This window comes from Cetorhinus maximus, chromosome 19 (assembly GCF_964194155.1).
Source record: "Cetorhinus maximus chromosome 19, sCetMax3.hap1.1, whole genome shotgun sequence".
Taxonomy (NCBI): domain Eukaryota; kingdom Metazoa; phylum Chordata; class Chondrichthyes; order Lamniformes; family Cetorhinidae; genus Cetorhinus; species Cetorhinus maximus.
In genome coordinates this window covers 21,439,910-21,461,937 of record NC_135897.1, presented here as the reverse complement: position 1 = coordinate 21,461,937, position 22,028 = coordinate 21,439,910, and the positions used below count along the sequence as shown (strand labels likewise).

At 42.4% G+C, this 22,028-nt stretch overlaps 1 protein-coding gene across 1 annotated transcript; it reads right to left on the bottom strand.

Annotated features, from left to right (window-relative positions):
* Nucleotides 1-17,724: 17,724 nt before the first annotated feature.
* On the bottom strand, nucleotides 17,725-20,964 carry amer3 (APC membrane recruitment protein 3). Its single transcript, XM_078564599.1, has one exon. The coding sequence runs from the start codon at nucleotides 20,962-20,964 to the stop codon at nucleotides 17,725-17,727; it is 3,240 nt and encodes a 1,079-aa protein (XP_078420725.1).
* Between the last annotated feature and the right edge of the window lie 1,064 nt (nucleotides 20,965-22,028).

The following is a 22,028-nucleotide window of genomic DNA, read 5'->3' as shown; positions in this document are numbered from 1 at the left end:
GTGCTAATTGGCCTATTGTGCATTTCCAGTATTTTCTTTGATCAGATTTAACAGTGTTTGTGGGGCTTTTTTCCCTTTTTAACTCTGCTTACCCTCTTCCACCAACTCACTTGTAAGCAGCCTGCCTTGTGCTGCTCCCCAATATCTGCCAGCCTGTCTGGAGCACCTGATCACATCCAGTTAACGGGTGATTCAGAATGGAGACTGCTACTGAATAACGAGCACGGACTAAAATAAATAACAGCGCCAAGCGCACACGATCTCATTCAAAAGGTGATTGCCACTTTATGAAAATACTAACCTGGAAGACCAGGTCACCCACCCTTTGCAGAACCCACCTGATTTGAGATCAATGGTACCAATTTTGGGTGGGCTTCATATTGAGTGGGCAACATACGCTGGCAGGTTACTGTCCAGGAGGAGCTATAGATTACGCCCATGGCAGCAGAACAAGACAGCAATTACATATGAAGATCTATCATACTCTTAAGATTACCTATCTATTTAATATTTGCATGGGTATTTTCAAATGGTGTCATGAATTGCTTTAATTTCACTGCCAATGTGATACTAGGTATGTAGGCCATTCTTCCCAAAGACTGGCAGATTGCATCAAACAGCATGTCCCAGCCACTGTTCAGTCTTTTTTTGGAGTTTGCTCAGCCTTTTGTGATCTGGCTAGGTCCTTTGATTCTGCTTTTGAGCAAGTCTCGCAATGGACCTCCACATGCTCTGGTGGAGTCCTTTTATACTGCACAGTGGATCTTTCTTCTACCCTTCAGCCTCAACGCCTGTGATGAAGCTTCTTAGGTGATCTCCAGCTGTGCATTCAAAGTCTTCAAATTAGTTGCACTTCTCTCAGGTCAGACTGCAGTTCCTTTACTTCTCATTCTTGGGGATTTTGGGGTCCTACACCTGCTGCCACATGTTGAAAGGTTGCATGAAGAGGTCCAGAGGCTTGTACAGTTGAACAATAACTGCATTTTTAATAAAGATAACTATGCGTATATATAGGATACAGTCCTGACTAGGTGCTATCTTCATGCCGAAGTCTACCAGACTCACAACTATACTGTACTACTCTCATGTGACTCTCCAGAACATAATGTGGGCAGTACTGTTTCCCCAGTCCCACATTAACCCTTACAGTCCTGGACACCCTAATACTACAGAATATTGAGTCTAGTTCTGCTCACCGAGGCACAGGGAGGCATTCATGTGCTGGAGGCAGTGCAGGGAGGGACCACAAAGCTGGTCCCTAATGAGTTATGAAGAAAGACTGGAGGCACTTGGAATTTTCAGCCTGGAGAGGAGACACTAAAATCTTATCAAAGGATATAGATTATTAAGGATATAGAAAAAAATTACTTTAAATTAAGCCTCAGGAGTTGAGCAAGAGGCACTTGCTTCAAACCAGAGATGGGTACATTCACTACAGATATTCAGAATCTGTCTTCACAAAAAGTGAGGTTGACATGTGGAATAGGCTTCCAGATAAAAACAAATACCATGGGATCAGTTGAGTGTCAATTAGGATCTCTCCAGATGAATGAAGATAGGCTGAATGACATCCTTTGCCCATAAGCAGTTTGTGACCATGTCACATTTAGTTCTTCCATAATTAAATAATTATAAGAGGGCTTGATGAAATCTACCTTCACACAAATACGGCCTTTTGGTTTGTCAGGGTTTATTCATATCAGAGTTGGGTCTACGTTGTTACTCAGGTCTCTCTGATGGGAGATTAAATGCTGTGGAAACCAAAAGCTCAGCTGTGGATTGTCTCTTCAGGGTCTCTTCATTAGCTGCTACTTTAATCACTTGTTCACACTGTCACCTCAGAATGTTGTCTAAACTACAGGAAATTACACTTTTGTTGCAATAATTCCACTGCGTTTTTTGAGAAGAGTGAACCCTTATCAAGGGTCAATGTATTGCCATTTCACAAGACTACTCGAATCTTTAGTTTTTTTTCTATTGCTTATTCATGGAGATGCAATTTTGCAATTCTCAGTCTCAATGCCTGTGTCATCTGTACTGGGCAAATTTACTGAAAGGCAGAGGTCAACTAACATGCAACTGCTGTATTTGCTGAGGGATGAGCTTCCCCAGTCGGAATGTTGCAGCCATATAGCTTCCCTTCCAAATGTGTATTAACATTTACCCCAACAGCCATTTGTGTGATATCATGATACCTACATGTAGGCAACATTAGTGTTCCACATGAAACCAACATGCTACCATTTCTGAAATAAGGGTGGGTAAACAGCAAGACGGCTGATCTAAGAGAGTGTGTAAAGGATTAACTCAATAAGAGCATACTGAGCATGTGCAAAAGAAGCTATGTCACAATTACTCACAATGTCACAATTCACTGAGAAAGAATGTCTGAGTAGCATCGCAGAGGCCAGTTCTAACTATATGTTAGTCTTATTTAAGCTTTGCAAATAGTTAGCATGTAAATAAATCTTTTTTGAACAAAGACCATTGCCTCCAATGAGATCTCTCCTAGAATAAGAAGCAAACAAATCCTAAGACAACCTCTTGATAAGAGTGTCCATTGCATTTTGTCTCAGTGAATCTCCATCTCACTAACCATGTTACTCCATCTGCAGCGATGGAGGCAAAAATGTATGGAGGGTTGTTGGGGCTGGGTGGGTGCAGTGGTGGCAGGGGGGGCGGGGGTGTGCGGAAGTGTTGGTAGTTGTGGGGAAAGGATAAGCAAACTCAGGTCAAAGAGAAAAAGAAAAGCTGATCCAATCACCAGGGAGAGAGAGAGGTGATAAAAAGAGAAATGAAAGAAAATTCATACCACCATGTAGGAATAAAGAGAATGATTGCCAATAAAAACAAATGTGTTAACAACTGCCACTTCAAGAAAACAAGCAAAACCTCCCTGTGAACCCGGAGGTAGAACTGAGAGAGGGTTCAGAAAATCTTTTACATGGCTGCACTGCTTATGTTTGGAAGTATTTAATGGATTGGTTTAGCTAAAGTAGTAACTGTCTAAGTCTGTATACAACAAGGAGAGGAAGGAAAATAGGAAGACAAAATAGAAACGCCAAGAGAGTTAAATGTTATATGGGAAATGTTATCCTTTAATGCAAAACACATTTTGCCCTGTATTTTCGTGACAGGATTGAAGGATTTTAACAGTGTAATTGTTTACATTCTTGCCTCCCCACATTCTCATTTGTGCACAGACAAAACATACAAAACATAAACTGACAAAGGGCAAAAATCTATACTATGCAGAAAAATGTCCAATCTGGAACTAACTATTGTAGCCCCTTTAAAAGTTACAATGGCTTAGGGGAAAAGAACAGTGATGTTTGACATAGCATTCAGTGCCAATTACTGAATATGAGAACAGTGCATTGAGAGCAATTCTTGTTAAGTGCTAGCTTTGATTGCAATAAGACAAGACAAAGAATCAATAGTTGGATTGGTACTGAGTATACCTTAGCTTTAGCTATTAGATGCTGAGCCCAATATGCATTTACTCAATGCTCTCTATTTGCAAAGTTTTTAAACTCCCATTAACCTCAATTATAACAGTTGATTTTTGAACAAAGGAATGACAAAATGCTTGTTACCCTTCAGAGTGACATAATGATTATGGGGATAGCTGAACAGTGAAAATGGCAAATGCAATGTCTTTTGCGCTACAAGTAAGTAATGGGATGGAAGCAACAAGCACTTCAAATTGATAGCCAATCTCCAGCAAAGTTTAGCCAATTTGTGTAACTTTCTAAACATCCTCCCAATGTGCTTTACAGAGGAGGCACGGCTAATGAAAAGAGTAGATTGGGGAATGACATCAAGCCATAGAGATAGGTTAGGAGGAGCGGCCAAATGGCTTCTGAAATTTCAAATGGTGAAGCGGGAGTGTGGTGAGAGTTCCTGTGACAGCCAAGACCACGGACTCATTCATTTTCCTGTGTGCAGAGAGATATTGTGAGGAGAGGAACTGGCATGATAATGCAATTAATAAATGATGACTTCACCCTCTCCATTCACCTGTGCATCAAGATCACCAGCATTTTAGAAAAATGCAGCCAAACCTTAATGACATTGGTAGCAGGTGACAAACTCTGCAGTGAATCTTAACTGAAGATGTCAATAAAATGCTAAAGCCAAGGGTAGGTTGGGAGAGGTAAAGGAACGCTTCATTCTCAATGTCCTTGGCCAAAATGGTCTGAGGTTTCACCAGCAGCTGCGAGCATTCATTTGGAGCTATTGCCTGTGCACTGTTAGTGAATTGTGTAACATTGCACTTCAATTGAACAGATTGTTGGGGATTTAGGGTACAATTATATATACTGATTTGAACAATGCCAGACTGACAGAACTGAGTTATACTGCAGGCTCTACAATGCTCTCTGGCTGAGGAAAACAGTGCTTTCTGCTTGTATGCACTCTACTTGCTCTACTTTTGGTAATAGTTAAATTTGGATGTTGGGAAAGTGCTGAGGTCAATCAGCTCTCCACTATCATTTAAAAATGCTTCAAGGATTGCCTGGGAACCTTGTAGGAAAGAAGGCTAAGAGGAGATTTAATAGAGGGTTTTAAAATTATGTGCCGTTTTGAGAGATTGGGTAAAGAAAGAATATTTCCTCTGTTTGGATAGTCAATGGATAGGCAATTCAAAGTTGTCACCGAGAGGAGGAAGAGAGGTTAGAAGACATCCCTTTACACAGAGGGTAGTTGAAGATTGAACATCACTCTCTCATGACCAATCATCCAGATGGGAATAAGACTAATCAATGTGTTTGTGTAATCAGGTAATTTATCCCTGTTATGACACTTTTGTCCAATAGCCGTTGAACTGACTATTCAAAATTTATAAAAACAAAAAACTACTGTGGATGCTGGAAATCCAAAACAAAAACAAAAACAGAATTATCTGGAAAAACTCAGCAGGTCTGGCAGCATCGGTGGAGAAGAGAAGAGTTGATGTTTCGAGTCCAATTTCAAAATTGTTCAAAAAGAGTTCAAAATTTATGTCTGTTTAGCAATCCTCACAATTATATTTACTGCAAACACTGACAGACAGATTTCTTCTTAAATAATATGGTTATCTTTAGTAAATGCAAACAGCAATCTTAATACGAATATTGGAGATGATGTAAAACTTTTGTAAATCATTCAGACAGACATGGAAGATAGAAAAAGGTAGTCAGGGAAATGAAAGAGCCAAGAGGCTGTAAACATGAACAGATCAAAAATGTAAGAAGAATTAACCCTGGTGGGAAAATCAATAGCAATATTGTATGAATGTATGGGTGAGGAGGGGGAGGTGAGGCAGAAGGACGACAAGGAGATAGAGATAAAGAATGGAAATAATGGGGAAAAAAGAAAAGCAGAAAAAAGATTTCAATTAAGGACCAATTGTGATGAAGATGGGTAAAAATGTATGAAAAGGAGATACAAGGAGAAAAGGAGTTTTAAATGTTAACCATTTCTCACCACAGAAAGAAATGGTTCAGTTTGTACATCTGTTAACAGATTTAGAAATGAATATGGTAAATAAGTGATTGCAGCAAAATAGACCATGGTTTTCTCAACATCGCAGTCTCCCTGAATGCTAAATCCTGAGTAAAAATCAATACTATATTTAGAGTTGCCTGTTACCTTTGACAGCTATCCCCTGGGCCAGCTCAAAGAGCTACTAACATAATTTGAATGCAAATTGAATTGTCTGATGGCACAGTTACCTTTTTTCTCAGTTCTTGTGATGTCCACACAACAGAAATGATAGATGCAAATCCATCAACTGAACAGCATAGTTGCATCTTCAGTGATGCTTTGCTGTGACTCTAAAACAAAAGTCTGCTTGAAGCCACTGACTGGCGATGACCTCATTTTCAGAGTGAACAATTTGGCTTATCATGAATAACAAGAATAACAACTTGCATTAACATAGTTCCTTTAACATAATAAAACATCCAAACACATTTCACAGAAGCATTAACAGAATTCTACACCAAGTCGCACAAGGAGATCTGAGCCACAGCTGACACGTATAAATAAAAATAAATAACATATATGTCAAGGATCAAAAATAATCAAGGCTACTTATTTCCACTTTTCAAATAAATAGAGACAATTCCAAAAATGTTGGTAGGAATCCGAGAGTAACGTAAAAAAAGAGTAAGGTTGCATGCAGTTCCTATCTCACTTAATCAAAACTACATTAAGTAAAATCAAGCCAAATTTCTTGCATATTCATAATTGAAATTTTATATTTATAAAAGAACAAGAAACCTGGTTATTATGGCTGCTATACAAAAGTTCTTAAGCCAACAGTGAACCAACTAAATCACTCAAAAAACATTTTTTTAAAATTCCAACTATTTTGTTCTCTACTCTGGGTCAACCACACACAATTTTAAAAATGGCTGAATAGTGTGATGCTATAGGCCATGGTCATGAAGAAGACTGGGTCATTTTCCTGTCAATCGTGCCTGGAGGCCACAGTGCTGTAAGTGACTGGGATTGACTTCACGCACAAACTTATATTATGTAGCTATCTTCCATTTATTTCACCTTACTGGAGAAACAATCTTGATTTTGTCAGGAGGCTCTGCTGTTGATTTGCTCACGAGTTCTGTTTGTTGAAGTTCATGGAAATTCAGTGCTTTTTTCTGTAAGTCCCACCCAACCTCCAATTCACTGGCTAGCACAGTAATGTCAATCCTCACTCCATTAAAAAAATACAATTTGTGATAGAACAGATAAGTTAAAAGCTGGGAACATTTGCCAGTTATCCACACAAGTAAAAATATATGGACAGAATTTTCATCATTGATATGTTCAGGTGACTGATTCTGGTGCATGGACATTTTTTTCCGGATTTTAAAATCTTTCTTCACTGGTTTTAGAGTTTTCAGTTCCTTAAGGCAGCTCTGCCTTCAGGTAGCATTTATTCCATGCTCGCGCTTACGTCAGTGCTCGTCCTCTTCCTGGCACCATTGCATGCTTCACGTTGGCTGGCCATTAATTGGCCAGCTGGCATGAAACTGTGGCCGGGGGCCGATCGTGGTCGGCGATCCATTCCCCGGCCGATCCCGGACCTGCCAACTGCGCCCGCCTGCTGAACTGAAAATTCTGCCCTCGGGCATGACAGAAGACTTCCAGGAAGGCAGCGGGAATGCTTTCAGGATGTACTCAGAGCATCCCTGAAGAAGGCAAACATACCCAACGGCTCATTGGAGACCCTGGCTTGAGACCAACCAAAATGGAAAAGATTTATTTGGGAAAGCACCGAGCACATCGAGAGACTTTGTTGGGAACATGCGAAGGTGCAGTCGAGGCATTGGGAGGAGTGCACAAACCTCCAAACAAACCATCTACCCAACCCTCCAAGCGCCAACTGCCCCACATTTGGCAGAGTTTGAAGATCACGCATTGGACTTACCAGCCATCTCAGACCCCAGTGAACTGGAGCCGATGCGAGTCATTGTCGATCCCGAGGGACTGACTAAGAGAGGAGAGATTCCATGTCAACTCCCATCCAAACAATTTTGTATTCTTGTCTTGATAAAAAAAATTTGAATTCTGTAAGTGTGATGCAATGGGCAGAATCATCCCATATTTGCACAAAATGTGGTAGCAGGTGGGAAAAAGGACATTTTGCCCCCACCCCGGCTGCAATGGCAGCATTTTGCATCATATTGTCCCATTCCCATGGCACCCGCCTCATTAATTATGCATTTAAGGGGAACACGCCAGCTTGTTGGCAGGCAGGCTCAGATATGCCCGCCACGCCATGACCTCAGCGCTTCCTCGCTCCAGGCACCATATTTAAAGCGCACCAGAGCACATGCCACTTCATGTCTTCAGACCAGGACTGCTCCAGGCGACAGATGGCCCCAAAGGCAAAGAAGGCAGCAGCCCCCAAATTTAGTGACGCCTCTCTGGGGCATGTTGCTGGATGCAGTGGAAGACCACCGCGATGTCCTCTACCCCTGCTCTGGCCACAGGAGGTCCACAAGAGTCACCAGCCTGGCCTGGGAGGCAGTGGCAGTGGCGGTCAGTGCCACGGAGCACAGAGGAAGTCAGCCATCCAGTGCAGCAAGAGAATGAATGCGCTCATCCGTTCCGTCAGGGTAAGTCACTCTTCTCATCACTCTCAACTCTCACACTCACAAACCCATCACACATCCACAGGAATCTCACACCTAAGGGACAACACCACTGAATCTCACACATACTCTCACATCTCCATCAGGCTCATACCCTCTGGAGCTCACATCCTCATCCCGTCCATGGCTCTGCTCCACCACACAAACATTCCACACAGTGCCATGTGTCCTGCTCACACTTTCTCCATCTGTTTTCATGCAGGAGAAGCCTGCTCACAACAGCAGGGACAGACCCCAGACCAGGGATGGAGTGAGGAGCATGCCATCGCACTGGCTGGTGAGGATGTCGACCATGACTGCAGCAGTGGTGAGGTCGGCAACAAACACCCATGGAGGATCCTGCACCACATCATCCCTCTCTCAACACAACTGTGAGTGTGCTCGCTCCTGCTTTTGACTCTGCTGTCATGCACTAATTATCTCTACTTTGGTTCACAGGGAGCTCTGCCAAGCGACCAACACCCTCAGCCAGCCAGTCCCTCACCTCCAGCCAAGAGGACACCTCCTTTATTGAAGAGCTGGAAATAAGCAGCCTGGAAGTCACATCACAGCACTTACCCACGCCCTCCCCCAGTGCAGAGACACACACCTTAGCGGGTCTTAGATCTAGAGCAGGCTCAGGTTCACAATATGGCGGTTACCGCACAGACACATGTCCGCAGCAGGAGGAGGCAGGTTCAGCCAAGCTCCCTGGCACTCGGAGGACTGCTGGGGAAGAGGCATCTGTGAGGTTCAAGTCAGATGATGAGCCTCTGGATTCCAAATTATCATGGAGAGCCAGCAAAAGGTGGGGGAACATCATGCAGAGCTGTTGGAAACCCTCAACAGAGTGACATGTGAGTCGGAGGCGTGCATCCACCTGCTCTCTGATGAAGTGGTGTGCATATATGGGAAGGATGGTGGATGCCATGGTGACCCTGGTCCAGCAGAACACAGAGATGTATGCAGGCCTGCACTCCATCACAGTAGCCATGGGTGAGTTCCTGCAGTGGCAACATGAGAGGGAAACGGGGCACCTTGATGTCCCTTCAGGTGCTCCTTCCTCTCAAGAAGTCAGTCCAGGGCCCTCAGGAACCCAAAGGGTGGAGGAGCAGCAACTGGACACCCCAGGGTCATCCACTCAGGAAGCTCAGAGGATGTCATCTCCCTCCGGGTCCCCTTTGCCTATGACCCCCTCGACCTCGCCCTCTGTCACCTGGTCCAAAGGAGGACATCCCTCAAGGCCTCGGTTCTCCTGAGGACCCACACCAAAGTCATCAGGGGCAACAGGGCCAACCATTGCATCGGCTGTCTCTACTCCTGCAGATGTCAGGACAGCACCTAGAAGAATTGGTAGGCCTAGAAAAGTTGAGAATTTCTGATCACAAGTGGTTGTACAGGTGAGCACATTTTGTCATTTTATAAAATATATTCACTTTCACTGAGTAATGTGTAATGGTGTCTTTCAGCTTCATTTACAGGCTTCATGAGTCCTCCCCCTGCCTCCCAGTGCACCACCCTCCCCGACTAGCAGTTCAGCCACACACAGGCAGACCACAAGTGATTCTGAAGGGAGAAGTGTGTGTGTGGCAGGTCCTTTTGGAGCCCTCTCCCACCCACGCAGAGCCTTCTTCCATCACACTCATCTCAATGTCCTGAGCATTTTCGATGCTGCCTGTTGGGGTTCTCTTTCAGTTGTCCATCTGAGCTGAGCTGCATCTCCGCCCACCCACTGATCACACTCCCATGCAGCACCTGTTCCTACCCAACACGAGGCTCCGCCCACTTTTAATTTCAAAAACATGGCCGCCGTAAGGTTTTTTTCTCAGCTCCCCCATCCTTTCACCTCCCCCAGTCACCCATGTCCTTTCCCCCATCACTGTTGACCCCCCGGCATCAGCCTCACCATCACTTACCAACCAGAACCCTTTTCTTTCTAGGATGTCCAGGTGAACGTGCACGTTCTCTACCTTCCTGAGAATCCCACCCCCATCCATATTGACCTCCCCGACCTCCTCCTTCCCACCCGAAGGGTCCGTGTCTGTCTCTGAGTCCTCACCAACCACCCCCACTGTCCTTTCTACTGCCACCATCACATCCGCACTCTCGCACTCTACGGCTCCCTCTGCCCCCTTTCATACTCAGCATTCCCCCTTACCACACCCACCCTCAGTTTGCTCCCCAGGAGGCAGTCATTGACTGCACAAACCCGTCCCTTGCATGTTCACCTGGACATACCCCCATCCTTGTTCTCTCCTCTACCCTTACTCCCTACTCCACCCTTACTCCTTCTCCAGTCTGAACTCCCTCCATCCCGCCGGACTCTGCCCCCCCCCCCCCCCCCCACCCACCCCATTGGACTACTTCCCCCCTCTGAACTCTTTCCTCCCCCCGAAGTCCCATCCCCCTCCAAATCCTTTCCTGCCCCCCCTCCAAATTCTTTCCGCTCCCCAGACTCCTTCCCTGCTCCGAACAGCTTCACCCCTCCCAATTCCTGCACTTACACATTCCTCGCCCCTTAAACCTACTTCTCCAGTTGCGACCCCCTGTTCCATCCTCCTCCCCCACAACCTCACACCCCACTGAAACCTTTATTCCCCCACCCCCACCTCACCCCCTATAACACCTTTGTTTCCCTCCCCCTCAACCTCATGCACCCCCACCACCCCAACAGTGCATCTTCCTCTCTCAGTGATACCTGGACGTTCCTCTCCCAACAGCAAACCACAGCACCCCTCCACCCTCCCCACCCCAGTACACCTTCCTCTCACAGCTGGACTTCCCCTCCTCCACTCTCGATGATCATCCGTAGCGGCCCAGGGCCAAGACCCTGATGTCCCAAAGCAGACCCCAGAATACCTCCCACCTTCCATGAGCTGCTTTACGACAGAGCCATGTCCATTAGAATCCACCCAGCATGCAATGCACGTGTTCCTTCAAGGTCCGATAACTGTAGGACTCCAGCATCTTCTGCTGTTCGGATGTCCACGATGTGATCAAGACCCTAAAGATAAGTCCCGACTTCAGCACGTCACGCTTGTCAAGATGTGTTCTGGGCCACCATGTTTTCCTGCCAAAGTGGGTGGTAAATTTGACGTGGGGGGATGATTCTGGCGAACAGACAAAATGATGAGATGCAAATGCATTGAAATTAGATTCCTGACGTTGGACACTGGGAAAGGTGACCCACCATTGACGGGTAGAGCAGATGATCACAAACTGTTTTCACAACAGTATAAAACCAATTTTTGGCCTTTCTGCTCTATTGTCCGCTCATGCCCACCATTCCTGACGCCAACAGGAATGAAAATTCCAGACAATATTTATAAAATTGCACCTAAGCAGTTCAACTGCTTCTTTTGTGTTATGATAAGTCTTGAATCCAAATTCAGATTTCCATGCATTACTGAACTGCGTATTTTACTACAGATCAACAAAGAAGCTGTCAACCAAATGCCAATGTGTGCTCATCTCCCAAGCTTAAATTATGCAAAATGATGAACAAATTGCCATTACTGGCAATAAAACAAATGAAGCAGTTGCCTCAGCAAAAACATTGATCAATCAAAATAACAAGTTGCCTCAAGGAAAAGGTTAGTTTCACAGTTTAGATTAATCTTTTATTGTGATATTTGTGGGACAGCCAAAATTCACTCATACCCAAAAGTTTAACTCTCCTTTTCTCTTTCAGGTGCTAATTGGCCTATTGTGCATTTCCAGTATTTTCTTTGATCAGATTTAACAGTGTTTGTGGGGCTTTTTTCCCTTTTTAACTCTGCTTACCCTCTTCCACCAACTCACTTGTAAGCAGCCTGCCTTGTGCTGCTCCCCAATATCTGCCAGCCTGTCTGGAGCACCTGATCACATCCAGTTAACGGGTGATTCAGAATGGAGACTGCTACTGAATAACGAGCACGGACTAAAATAAATAACAGCGCCAAGCGCACACGATCTCTTTCAAAAGGTGATTGCCACTTTATGAAAATATAAACTGGAAGACCAGGTCACCCACCCTTTGCAGAACCCACCTGATTTGAGATCAATGGTACCAATTTTGGGTGGGCTTCATATTGAGTGGGAAAAATACACTGACAGGTTACTGTCCAGGAGGAGCTGTAGATTACGCCCATGACAGCAGAACAAGACAGCAATTACATATGAAGATCCATCGTGTTCTAAAGGTTGCCCATCTGTTTAATATTTGCATGGGTATTTTCAGATGGTGTCATGAATTGCTTTAATTTCACTACCAATGTGATGCTAGCTATGTAGGCCATACCTCTCAAAGACTGGCAGATCATATCAAACAGCATGTCCCAGCCACTGTTCACAACTGCCATGGTACAGACCGTACCCAACCAGCCCAAGCTTGCAAAACTCAAAACACAGTGTTCAACATTAAATGTGATTCCGCCATTGGACAATATTTGCTACATAATCTTCAATGTGCTAAGGATTACACTGACAATCAATTTATGATTCTCAGGTTCACAATGTGGCACATTTGCATGTACTGGAAGCTACATATATTAATACACAGGGTTCTGTTCTTTTCCGACAGAAAAATCATATACATACATTGCTCCTGTTTCAGCTAAACAAAATAAGTGACAGCCATTCGCTGACTCATTCCTCAGGGCAATGCCTTGACCAATCAGGGTCAAGTTGCCTGGTTTAAATTTCAAACAATGCTTGGCAGTTAACTGTCAGTCACCATCAATGGTGCATTCTCCATGGCAATGCCACTTGCCAACCAATCAGCACTCTCTTCACATACAGCATAAATTGTTGTTTACCCCTTGTATTCGTATTCTTGTGAATGTCCTGATGAGTGTAAGACAAAAAGATTAGACATGTCTCTTTTTTCAGCAGTGCTTTAATTTTTAGCTGTTTCGTTATGATGCAGGTTGATCTAATACAGCTTTTAAACTAAAGTTCATTTCACAGATCCTGTCATTCATTTTGAATAAGTCTTGTTTAAAAATAAGCCTAGTTTAAAAAATATCTAATTGTCTTTGCTTTAATGAAGTTGTGTTTCTGCAAAATTGTCTAGTAAAATCTAGAAGCTTTTTTCACCCTTTGTTCTTGCTTAAAACTTAAGTTTTGTCCTTTCTGATTCAGTTTTCCCATTTTCTTTCATTCCTGAGTAAATGTGTGGAATCTTACATTTTGAGGGATGTTTTAGTCTTTTTCTTTTGTTTCAACAGAAGGGTAATTTAATATGTGTCGTTCTTTAATGCTTCCTTGATCCTAGTTTAAGTACAATAATGCCATTTAGAATGTGTCAAATTTACTGGTACGTTAGATTTATGCTTTCAATTTTTAATTCTATTTCAGCCAGTCAAACTGCACGTTCGACATATATGTTGAGTGTCAGAATGTCACAGATGATTTTCCCTACACATGCCTGATTTGATTTGTGATCAATACACCCAATGCCAATAGTACACAAGTATCACTTCTCAGTCCATTTGTCTCCGAGCGTATTTCTTCATGCCTGAAATAACAAGATCACAGTTTGTGGCTGTGGATTACATTAAACTGAAGGAATATTCAGCACCAGTTTGCTTGTAAACATTCATAAATGTGACACAGACCCACTGAATCTTTTTCCTCACCCACACACAAAAATCACACAGGAATATCAGCAGAAACTCTAAGCTAAAATGCTGGAAAATCTCCAACACGCCGTTACATATTTTTATTTGAAAATATATAAAACAAGAGACTGCATATCAGAGACTCACCATCAGTACAGTTTTTTTTGTATTTGGCTAAAAACAATAGACAAATGTCATGACAAAGAAGCCAGCCTAGAAAATCTGAGTCCAATTATAATATGTACCAACAGAGCTATGAGGTTAGGTTTTAATTATTTGAAATTTAGACCAGATGAGGGATGCTTCCACATTAGTAGCATGGGACCTTTACTAATTTATTGATGTGTCTAATGTTTTACTGTTGTATTTGATGGAAAATGTCACAATATGTGTGTGAAATAAGAAACTAATTGCTACCGGGCTTCGAATGAAATGGTTAATGCCTATTGTTATATAGATTTCCCATCCAAAGTAATAAATAATAGTAAGTTGTGAATCTCTTTCTTCCCCTGCACCCCATCCATCAATTTATATCTTCCTTTCCCCCTTCTGCCCTGAAGGCATTGCCTCCTTTCTGGTACAGTTTGATGGGCATTGGTTGTTCTCTGGTATTCTGCTCAACTCTGAGGGCACTGCAGTAAAGAAAGAATATGTTTCTTGACAAGATTGCAAGGTAGATAAATGTGTTTGATAACCATGCATAAAATATGATAATTGTTAAGAAAATGAAGTTCATTCCATTCCTCTAAAGCTCGCTATTTCAAAACTCTGATGGCGCATGATTCTGAATGACTGTGAGACTTAGCAGACTTACCCAATATTTTACCTTCACTCTCTGGTTTAATAGTGTCATATACATCCATGGCACAGTTACAATCATGATTCCTGGCACATATCAAATGACAGCTGGGCCACTAGTGCATAACGAGCCCTGAGCACGTGCCTGTCAGTATTCTTTACTTGCTGCTCTCCTAGGAGTATTACTGTGTAGAACAATTCAATGTTTCTGTGCCCTCCAGCTGATATGTATAAAATTGATCAGAATACAGACAGAACACCTAATGTTTCTCTCAGCAAAAGACACCTGAATTGTCAATTATTAGCAGGGCACTTATTTCAAGTCCCTTGTTAGCTGAAGCTGTAATAGAGAAATGGGTATGCGTGAACAGCTCAATGTAATAAAATTATATTACTAAATGTGAACATCCTGACAAGTATTATTCGTATGGTTATCTTGGTAGATGCGGAAAAGATGCAAACTGCTTGGATCTTTCAGGTTTCCCAGTCAGGACAGGAACAATTCTCATTCTGATCTTGACTTTAGAACCAAATGCATCAGTGTCAATGAGGAAAATTTTCATATATTTTTGGTTCCTTTATAAAATACATTGCCTTGTCAATTCTTCACTTTAGTGATGATCCACAGGCCTGAACCCTGACATACATTTGAAAGCAGAAACAGATAGACAGCCATTGAATGTTTCCTTAAAAGACAAAGAAAAGCTATGATTGTGAGGGGCTACTTTCTGTACAAAGGACCTTCACTTGTGTTATATGAACAGCTATTGAAGAATCCCCAACCAATTGCTTTAGGTAATACTTTGTCTGCCGTAAATCCCAAGTAAAGTGTATTACAGTCAGGGTGCATCCTGGAGTGTTGCTATTCATTTGCATGAGAGTTGGTGCATCAAAAAATAAGAACATAAGGAATAGGAGAAGGAATAAACCTTTGACATCTCAAACCTGCTCTGCCATTCAATATGATCATGGCTGATCTTTTACCTCAAATTTACTTACCCGCCCATTTCCCATATTCCTTGATTCCCTGAGAGATCAAAGACCTATCAATCCCAGCCTTGAATATATTCAACAATGGAGCATCCAAAGCCCTCTGGGGTAGACAATTTCAAAGATTCCCAACCATCTTGAGTGTAGAAATTTCTCCTCATCTCCTGATCAGCCCCTTATCTTGTGTATCATCTAATACACAAGATAAGATCACACGGAATTAAGGGTAATATATTAGCTTGGATAGAGGATTGGCTAACCAACAGAAAGCAGAGAGTCAGGATAAATGGGTCTTTTTCTGGATGGCAAGCTGTAACTAGTGGGGTGCCACAGGGTTCGGTCCTTGGGCCCCAACTATTTACAATCTATATTCATGACTTGGATTCAGGGGTAGAAGGTACTATAGCTAAATTTGCAGATGACACCAAAATAGGTGGGAAAGTAAGTTGCAATGAAGAAATAAGAAATTTACAAATGGATATGGACAGGTTAGGTAAATGGGCCAAAATTTGGCCAAAAGGTGGAGTTTAACATGGATAAGTGTGAGGTTATCCATTTTGGTTGGAAGAATAAAAGGCGACTTATTATTTAAATGGAGAGAAACTTCAGAATGCTTCAGTGCAGAGGGATCTGGGTGTCCCTGTGCATGAACCGCTGAAAGCTAGTATGCAGGTACAGCAGGAAATATGGAAGGCAAAATGGAATTTTGGCATTTATTGCTAAAGGAATAGAGTATAAAAATAGGGAAGTGTTGTTACAACTGTACAAGGCATTGGTGAGACCGCACCTGGAGTACTGTGCACAGTTTTGGTCCCCTTACTTGAGGAAGGATGTAGTTGCACTGGATGCAGTTCAGCGGAGGTTCACTAGATTGATTGCAGAGATGCGGGGCTTGTCTTATGAGGAGCGATTGAGCAGTTCAGGCCTATACTCGCTAGAGTTTAGAAGGATGAGAGGAGATCGAATTGAGGTATATAAGATGCTAAAGGGGACAGACAAAGTAGACGTGGAGTGGATGTTTCCCCTTCTGGGGCATTCTAGAACGAGAATTCACTGTGGAATTCACTACCTCAGAGTGCAGTGGATGCCAGGACGCTGAATAAATTTAAGGAGGAGATAGACAGATTTTTAATTAGTCATGGGTTGAAAGGTTATGAGGAAAGGGTGGGAAATTGGAGTTGAGGCCAAAATGAGATCAGCCATGAGCGTAATGAATAGCGGGGCAGGCTCGAAGGGCTGAGTTACCTACTCCTGCTCCTAGTCCTTATGTTCTTACACCAAATTGATGTAAGGTCTGTCGGAGTTTGGAGCTACATTTTCAATTTTGTGCACCTTCTGGTCCCTGGGATGAAGAGATCATCCTATGATGAGGAATTGAGTAGACAAGGCACATATTCCCTGGAGTTTCGAAGAATGAGAGGTGGTTTCATTGAAACATTTAAAATTCTTAAGGGACTTGACAAAGTAGATGCTAAAAAATTGTTTTCCCTCATTGGGGAATCACAGCTCTGAATAAGGGATCGTCTCTTTACGATTGAGGTGAGGAGAAAATTCTTCATTCAAAGGGCTGTGAATCTTTTGAATTCTTTACACCTAGAGAGCTATAGATATTCAGCTCAAGAAAGAGGTTGATAGATTTTTGGGCACTCAAGTGAATTAAGGGATATGGGAATAATGTTGGTAGGTGGAGTTGAAATACAAGATTGGCCATGATCTTGTTGAATGGTGGAGCAGGTACGAAGGGCCCAATTGCCTCCTTCAGCTCCTATTTCTTATTTTCTTACGTTCGGCAATTCTTCAAGTCTTCAATGCCAATCTTAAATTTCCTCTCACACCCCTGCAATAGCTTTTTACTAATTTCTCTCAGGCACAGAATGTTGTATGTCAGAGGGTGACATGCAAATAGGGTAGGTCATCTACATTTAATTTGCCATTTCAATGCAGAAATTTAAAATTGGCAAATTATATGTTAGTGCTAATTAGTTAATTGAGAGAGAAAAAAATTCATAATGTTATTTAGACACAGCTTAACTCAAGTTACTAAGCTAAAACAATATCACTGTAACCTTAATTATCTTGAGCCCCTCAGTGATTTTTTAAAATGAATTTAAATCTAAAAGTGACACAATGCTGCATAATATTGTACAAGTTATTTCTGTATTAATTCTGTGCCAAATCCATTTTTCTTCTTTCTTTAGTATTTTTTCTCATTACAATTTGCTTAGATTCAAAAAGACAGCAGCTTTCAAAACAACAATCATTTCAAGTAAGTGATCATTACTTACTGATATGTTTCCGTTCTCAGGATGTTTCCCTCGCTCCTTGTGATTACAATGTTCTTGAGATGGAATGAAACCACATGTAGCCTGCAACACAAATAGCTTCTCGCTGGAAGCTGAAGGAAGGGGAGGTGAGCTGGGAAATGAGGTATAGCAAAGGCCTCCTTGATGTGAGAGGGATTTCTTGCAACCTTTAGCATTGTCCACTTGGTGATAATAGCTTTGGAGACCTGAGCAGACAGACTTTGAAAGAGGCAGATTGGACAGTTGAGAAGGTGAATATGCATTTTCGCTTAGACTTGTATTATATCCATTCCTCTTGGGGCATGTAACTCCGGCTGTCCCACGTGGGATGCTTTCATGTTGCAGTTCTTCAGAGTGATTGTTTGTATCCAGACACAGCGACCATGCATCTTCATTCTCTGAAACCATAGTCCTGTTGCATTGACTTGACCTTCTTGACACAGGTTTCTCTTTGGCTTTCCTGTTCAAGGGCCGAGACTGATGATTACCTGTGATGGAGGGTGTTATGTTAGTAATTTTAGGAGATGATTCCATTCCAATAAGCTCAGGACCTAGAAGAGAAACTTCATCTTTTGTCTTCTTGCTGATGTGTTGCTCACAATTATTTAGTCCTTCATTTGTTTCTTTAACTTTGTGGTTATAATATTCATTGTTTCCAGCAAACCTAGTACCCGTGACTCTAGCATTTTTGCCTTGTTGATCAACTTGCAATGCAAGAAACAATGGACAGTCTGCCATGGCAGCTTCATTACAGGACTTCCCAGCTTCACTGTTGTTCAACTTCAAGGATGCCACATGATTAACACAGTCCTCCAGAAGCTGAGCCACATAAATATCCGCCTCTTGTGGCCTTGAATTGTTGGAATTACTCTGATGATCCTTCTTTAGTCCTGAATGGAAATCTCCTTTGCTCAAATTGCACAATACACCACATGTGTTATGGGTGCCAACCAATGCAAAGCAAGAAGGACACAGCATTACCTCAGCAAGATTGGATTCCACTGATTTCCTACAGTTCGGACAAAGACTGGTCTTACTGATTTCCATTATTATTATAGATTTCGATGTTGCTGTAGTCTCTCCTGTTGAAGCCGGTGTGCTCTTTAGATCTCTGTGTTGGTAAGGTGTCAACAATGGCTGCTTCTTTAATAAAGTAACTGGGAGAACTTTGCTTGTGGAGTTATGTTTACTCTGCAAGAACCCAGGATCATCATGCCCAGACATCAAATGCGTTGACAAGGAAACATCATCATTTGTTGATTTAACAAATGGGGAAGTTGCATTTTGATTATGAAGATTCCTTCTGTGTTCATTTTTTCCATTCTGTCTCACTGATGTGGCCTTGGCTGAATTGCTCGCACTATTGTCTTCCAATACTCCTTCTGTATCAGCACAGGAAACAGAATGACTAGCAGACATGTTTGTTGAACTGATTATATCTGTCCTTGATGGATCATGACTTTCAGTATTATTTTGAACATTGAAGCCAAACATATTTGTTTCTGTCTTTTGCCTAAGCCAGTTTACTAGGCCCATGGCCAATGAAAGTTCAGTATCACAAAGTTTTAGCAAGCATTCTTTACCTTTCCAACTGCCCTGGAAGAACTCATGGCAGTTGGCATCCACTGTTGGAGATGGAGCCATGTTTTCTTCAGCTCCTACATAAAAACTGTACATGGACAAAGGAGTCTGGGGTTGAATTTGCAATGTGGACATTTCTTCATCTAATATAGGACTCATCCTAGGTTCTTCTGGATCATAAAAAAGTTCATAGAGGGCATCACCACTGTAACTATCCCTGGGAAATTGCCTACTCACACATGGACTTTGTGAACCCTTGCTTTCGTCCTCTTCTTGCCCTGGGGAAAATGAATCATAGTATCCCTCATCACTGGTTGATGTTGACTCCTGATGGTCGCTCTGTGGTGTCCCCAGGTCCATGGAAGCGTCTAAATTCTTCTCAGCCTCCTCAACCTCTTCCTTCTCTGTGATTTTTTGAAATTCTAAAGGTGAAAGAACTAACTGTTCATCCACAGCCTTGAGTGCCACAGAGTTTGTGCCTTCTTCACTTATGGTGGTCTCATGATCAACCTCAGGTGCTGCCTCAGAGTTGTTAATATTTTTCCAAAATCCATTCAGCTCCAGGCCGTCTGTTTGTCCTGGTGATGCGAGTTGTTCCCCTCCACCTTGGAAAGATCCATTTGAAGGAGCCTGTTTATCTTCACACCTTTCAGTTACATGTTTAAAATTGTGACCTGTCTCTAGTTGGTCAGTGTTTTCCTCATCAGCAAAGATCTCCCCACAGCCTGTGAGGGAATCAAAGCTCTTTAAAGAAGCAACATCTTCACAGAGTGTGCTGCTACATTCATGTGATGAATCTGAGGGTGGATCACTATCAGTAAAATACTGCGCTAAAGAATCACCAGCATGAGTTAAAATCTTTGAACTTTTGTATATGCCTTTATTAGGTCTTAATGTCACTCTACCACTGAAAAATTTAGAGTCTAGCTTATGGGCCTTGGTTCCCACTGAAGTTACTTTCTCTTGCCTGTTTCTCCTCATGGTAAATAAACCCCTGAAGCCCCTTTTGGGTTTTCTCAGTGAAAGCCGTCTGTTTGTAATGCATTTTGTAATTGATGGTAATGATTGAGAGGAAGGGCTTGGAAGCTCAAGTATTGAATGGTTAGTTTGGCACTTGGCCCTTCTTTCACGCAGCCTATTCATAACAAAAGGCCCAGAGGACATTGCAATTTCAGAGAAATCTATGGTGTTAATAAATTTATCCTTATCTTTTTCAAGTGATGTCATGATCTTATTATCTTGTGATTTCTCCCATTGAGTACTTTCTGAATCTTGTGCCATAGAAACAACACAGTCATGAGTCTTGCTTTTTCGTACAGACCTCTGCACATTCCAAAATCCGAGCTGTTCCTCCTTATCTCTTTCAGAGGTGGTTGTAATGCTCCGAGATTGCCCTGATTTCAAGAACAGTTTCTTCACTTTTTCATCTTTGCAGCTGCCTCCACTCGTAACTGAATATTTATTGACTGATCTTCGTTCAAAGTCGAAATCAATAAAGGTCTCTGCATTTCTAACAGCCTGTTGCAGGCTGTACTTCCGAAAATTTCTAGATCTTCTTTGCTCCATTGGCATGAGTCACAAATGCTCTGTTAAAAAGAAAAATATGTTATTCATCTCCTTCAAATTCATACTTTCATACTGATGTAATTGTCTTCACTCATAAATAAGGAAATATACATTCGGCAATTTGATTTTCTGATCAGCAGTTTGAGGGACTGAGCTGAGAAAAAAAACATTTTCCCTTCCTCAGTGCTGAAATTGAACGGTGCAGGTGTTAAGTTTGCAAACGTTTAACACATGTCTAAAAATATCTTTTGTCTGCTACTTTAACTGAGCCATTAACACGTCTGTTTTAAAAATGTGCGATAAATCTGGCAAAATAGTTAAAATTAATTTCCTATAAGCTTAGTTAAGTGTTTACACACAACATAATTTCAACATTGCAGCATCAACATTATGCACTCCAAATATACCACAGGAAGCAGCAGAGTAAAAATCCCTCTACTCAATCTCAACAATATTCTAATCCCACCCTCAGAAGGATATGCTTTTCAGCAACTTAAAATCATTTATCAACCCTCGTACCAGCCATCTGCCTCAGATTGATAATCTGTACCAAAATATAGGCAGGATAATGGTGTGAGCCCATATACAATGGAAATTTCGATAAGACATCAAGAACTTATTTTGCATGCAACTCTAATGACCCAAAGTTTCATTTCAACATTCAAAATTCAACCCAGGTCCCACTGGTGAAAGCTAATGCACTGGCTTGGATTTTTGCTCCCGGGTCGGGTGCGCAGAGTCAGGATATTTCCCGGCTCCATGAGCCTGACCCAGGAGAAAGAGGCCCAGAAGCTGGGATTTTCATTCTGGGGGATGGGCTGGATTAGAAGTTGGGCCTGCTGCACCCAGAATGAGTGCAGAGGTTACCGGGTGTGGAAGCAGACTGGTCGGAAGGCCTGCCTCTGTGCTCCGGCACTATGCGAAAGACTAAAAAAAACCCAATAAAACGAAAAACATCCCTCCAGCCCTCACTCCTCACACCCCATACACTTCCCATGCCCCACCCATGCCAACTCATAACCCTCTACTCACCCCCATACCCTCCATGGTAACCTATACCCCTG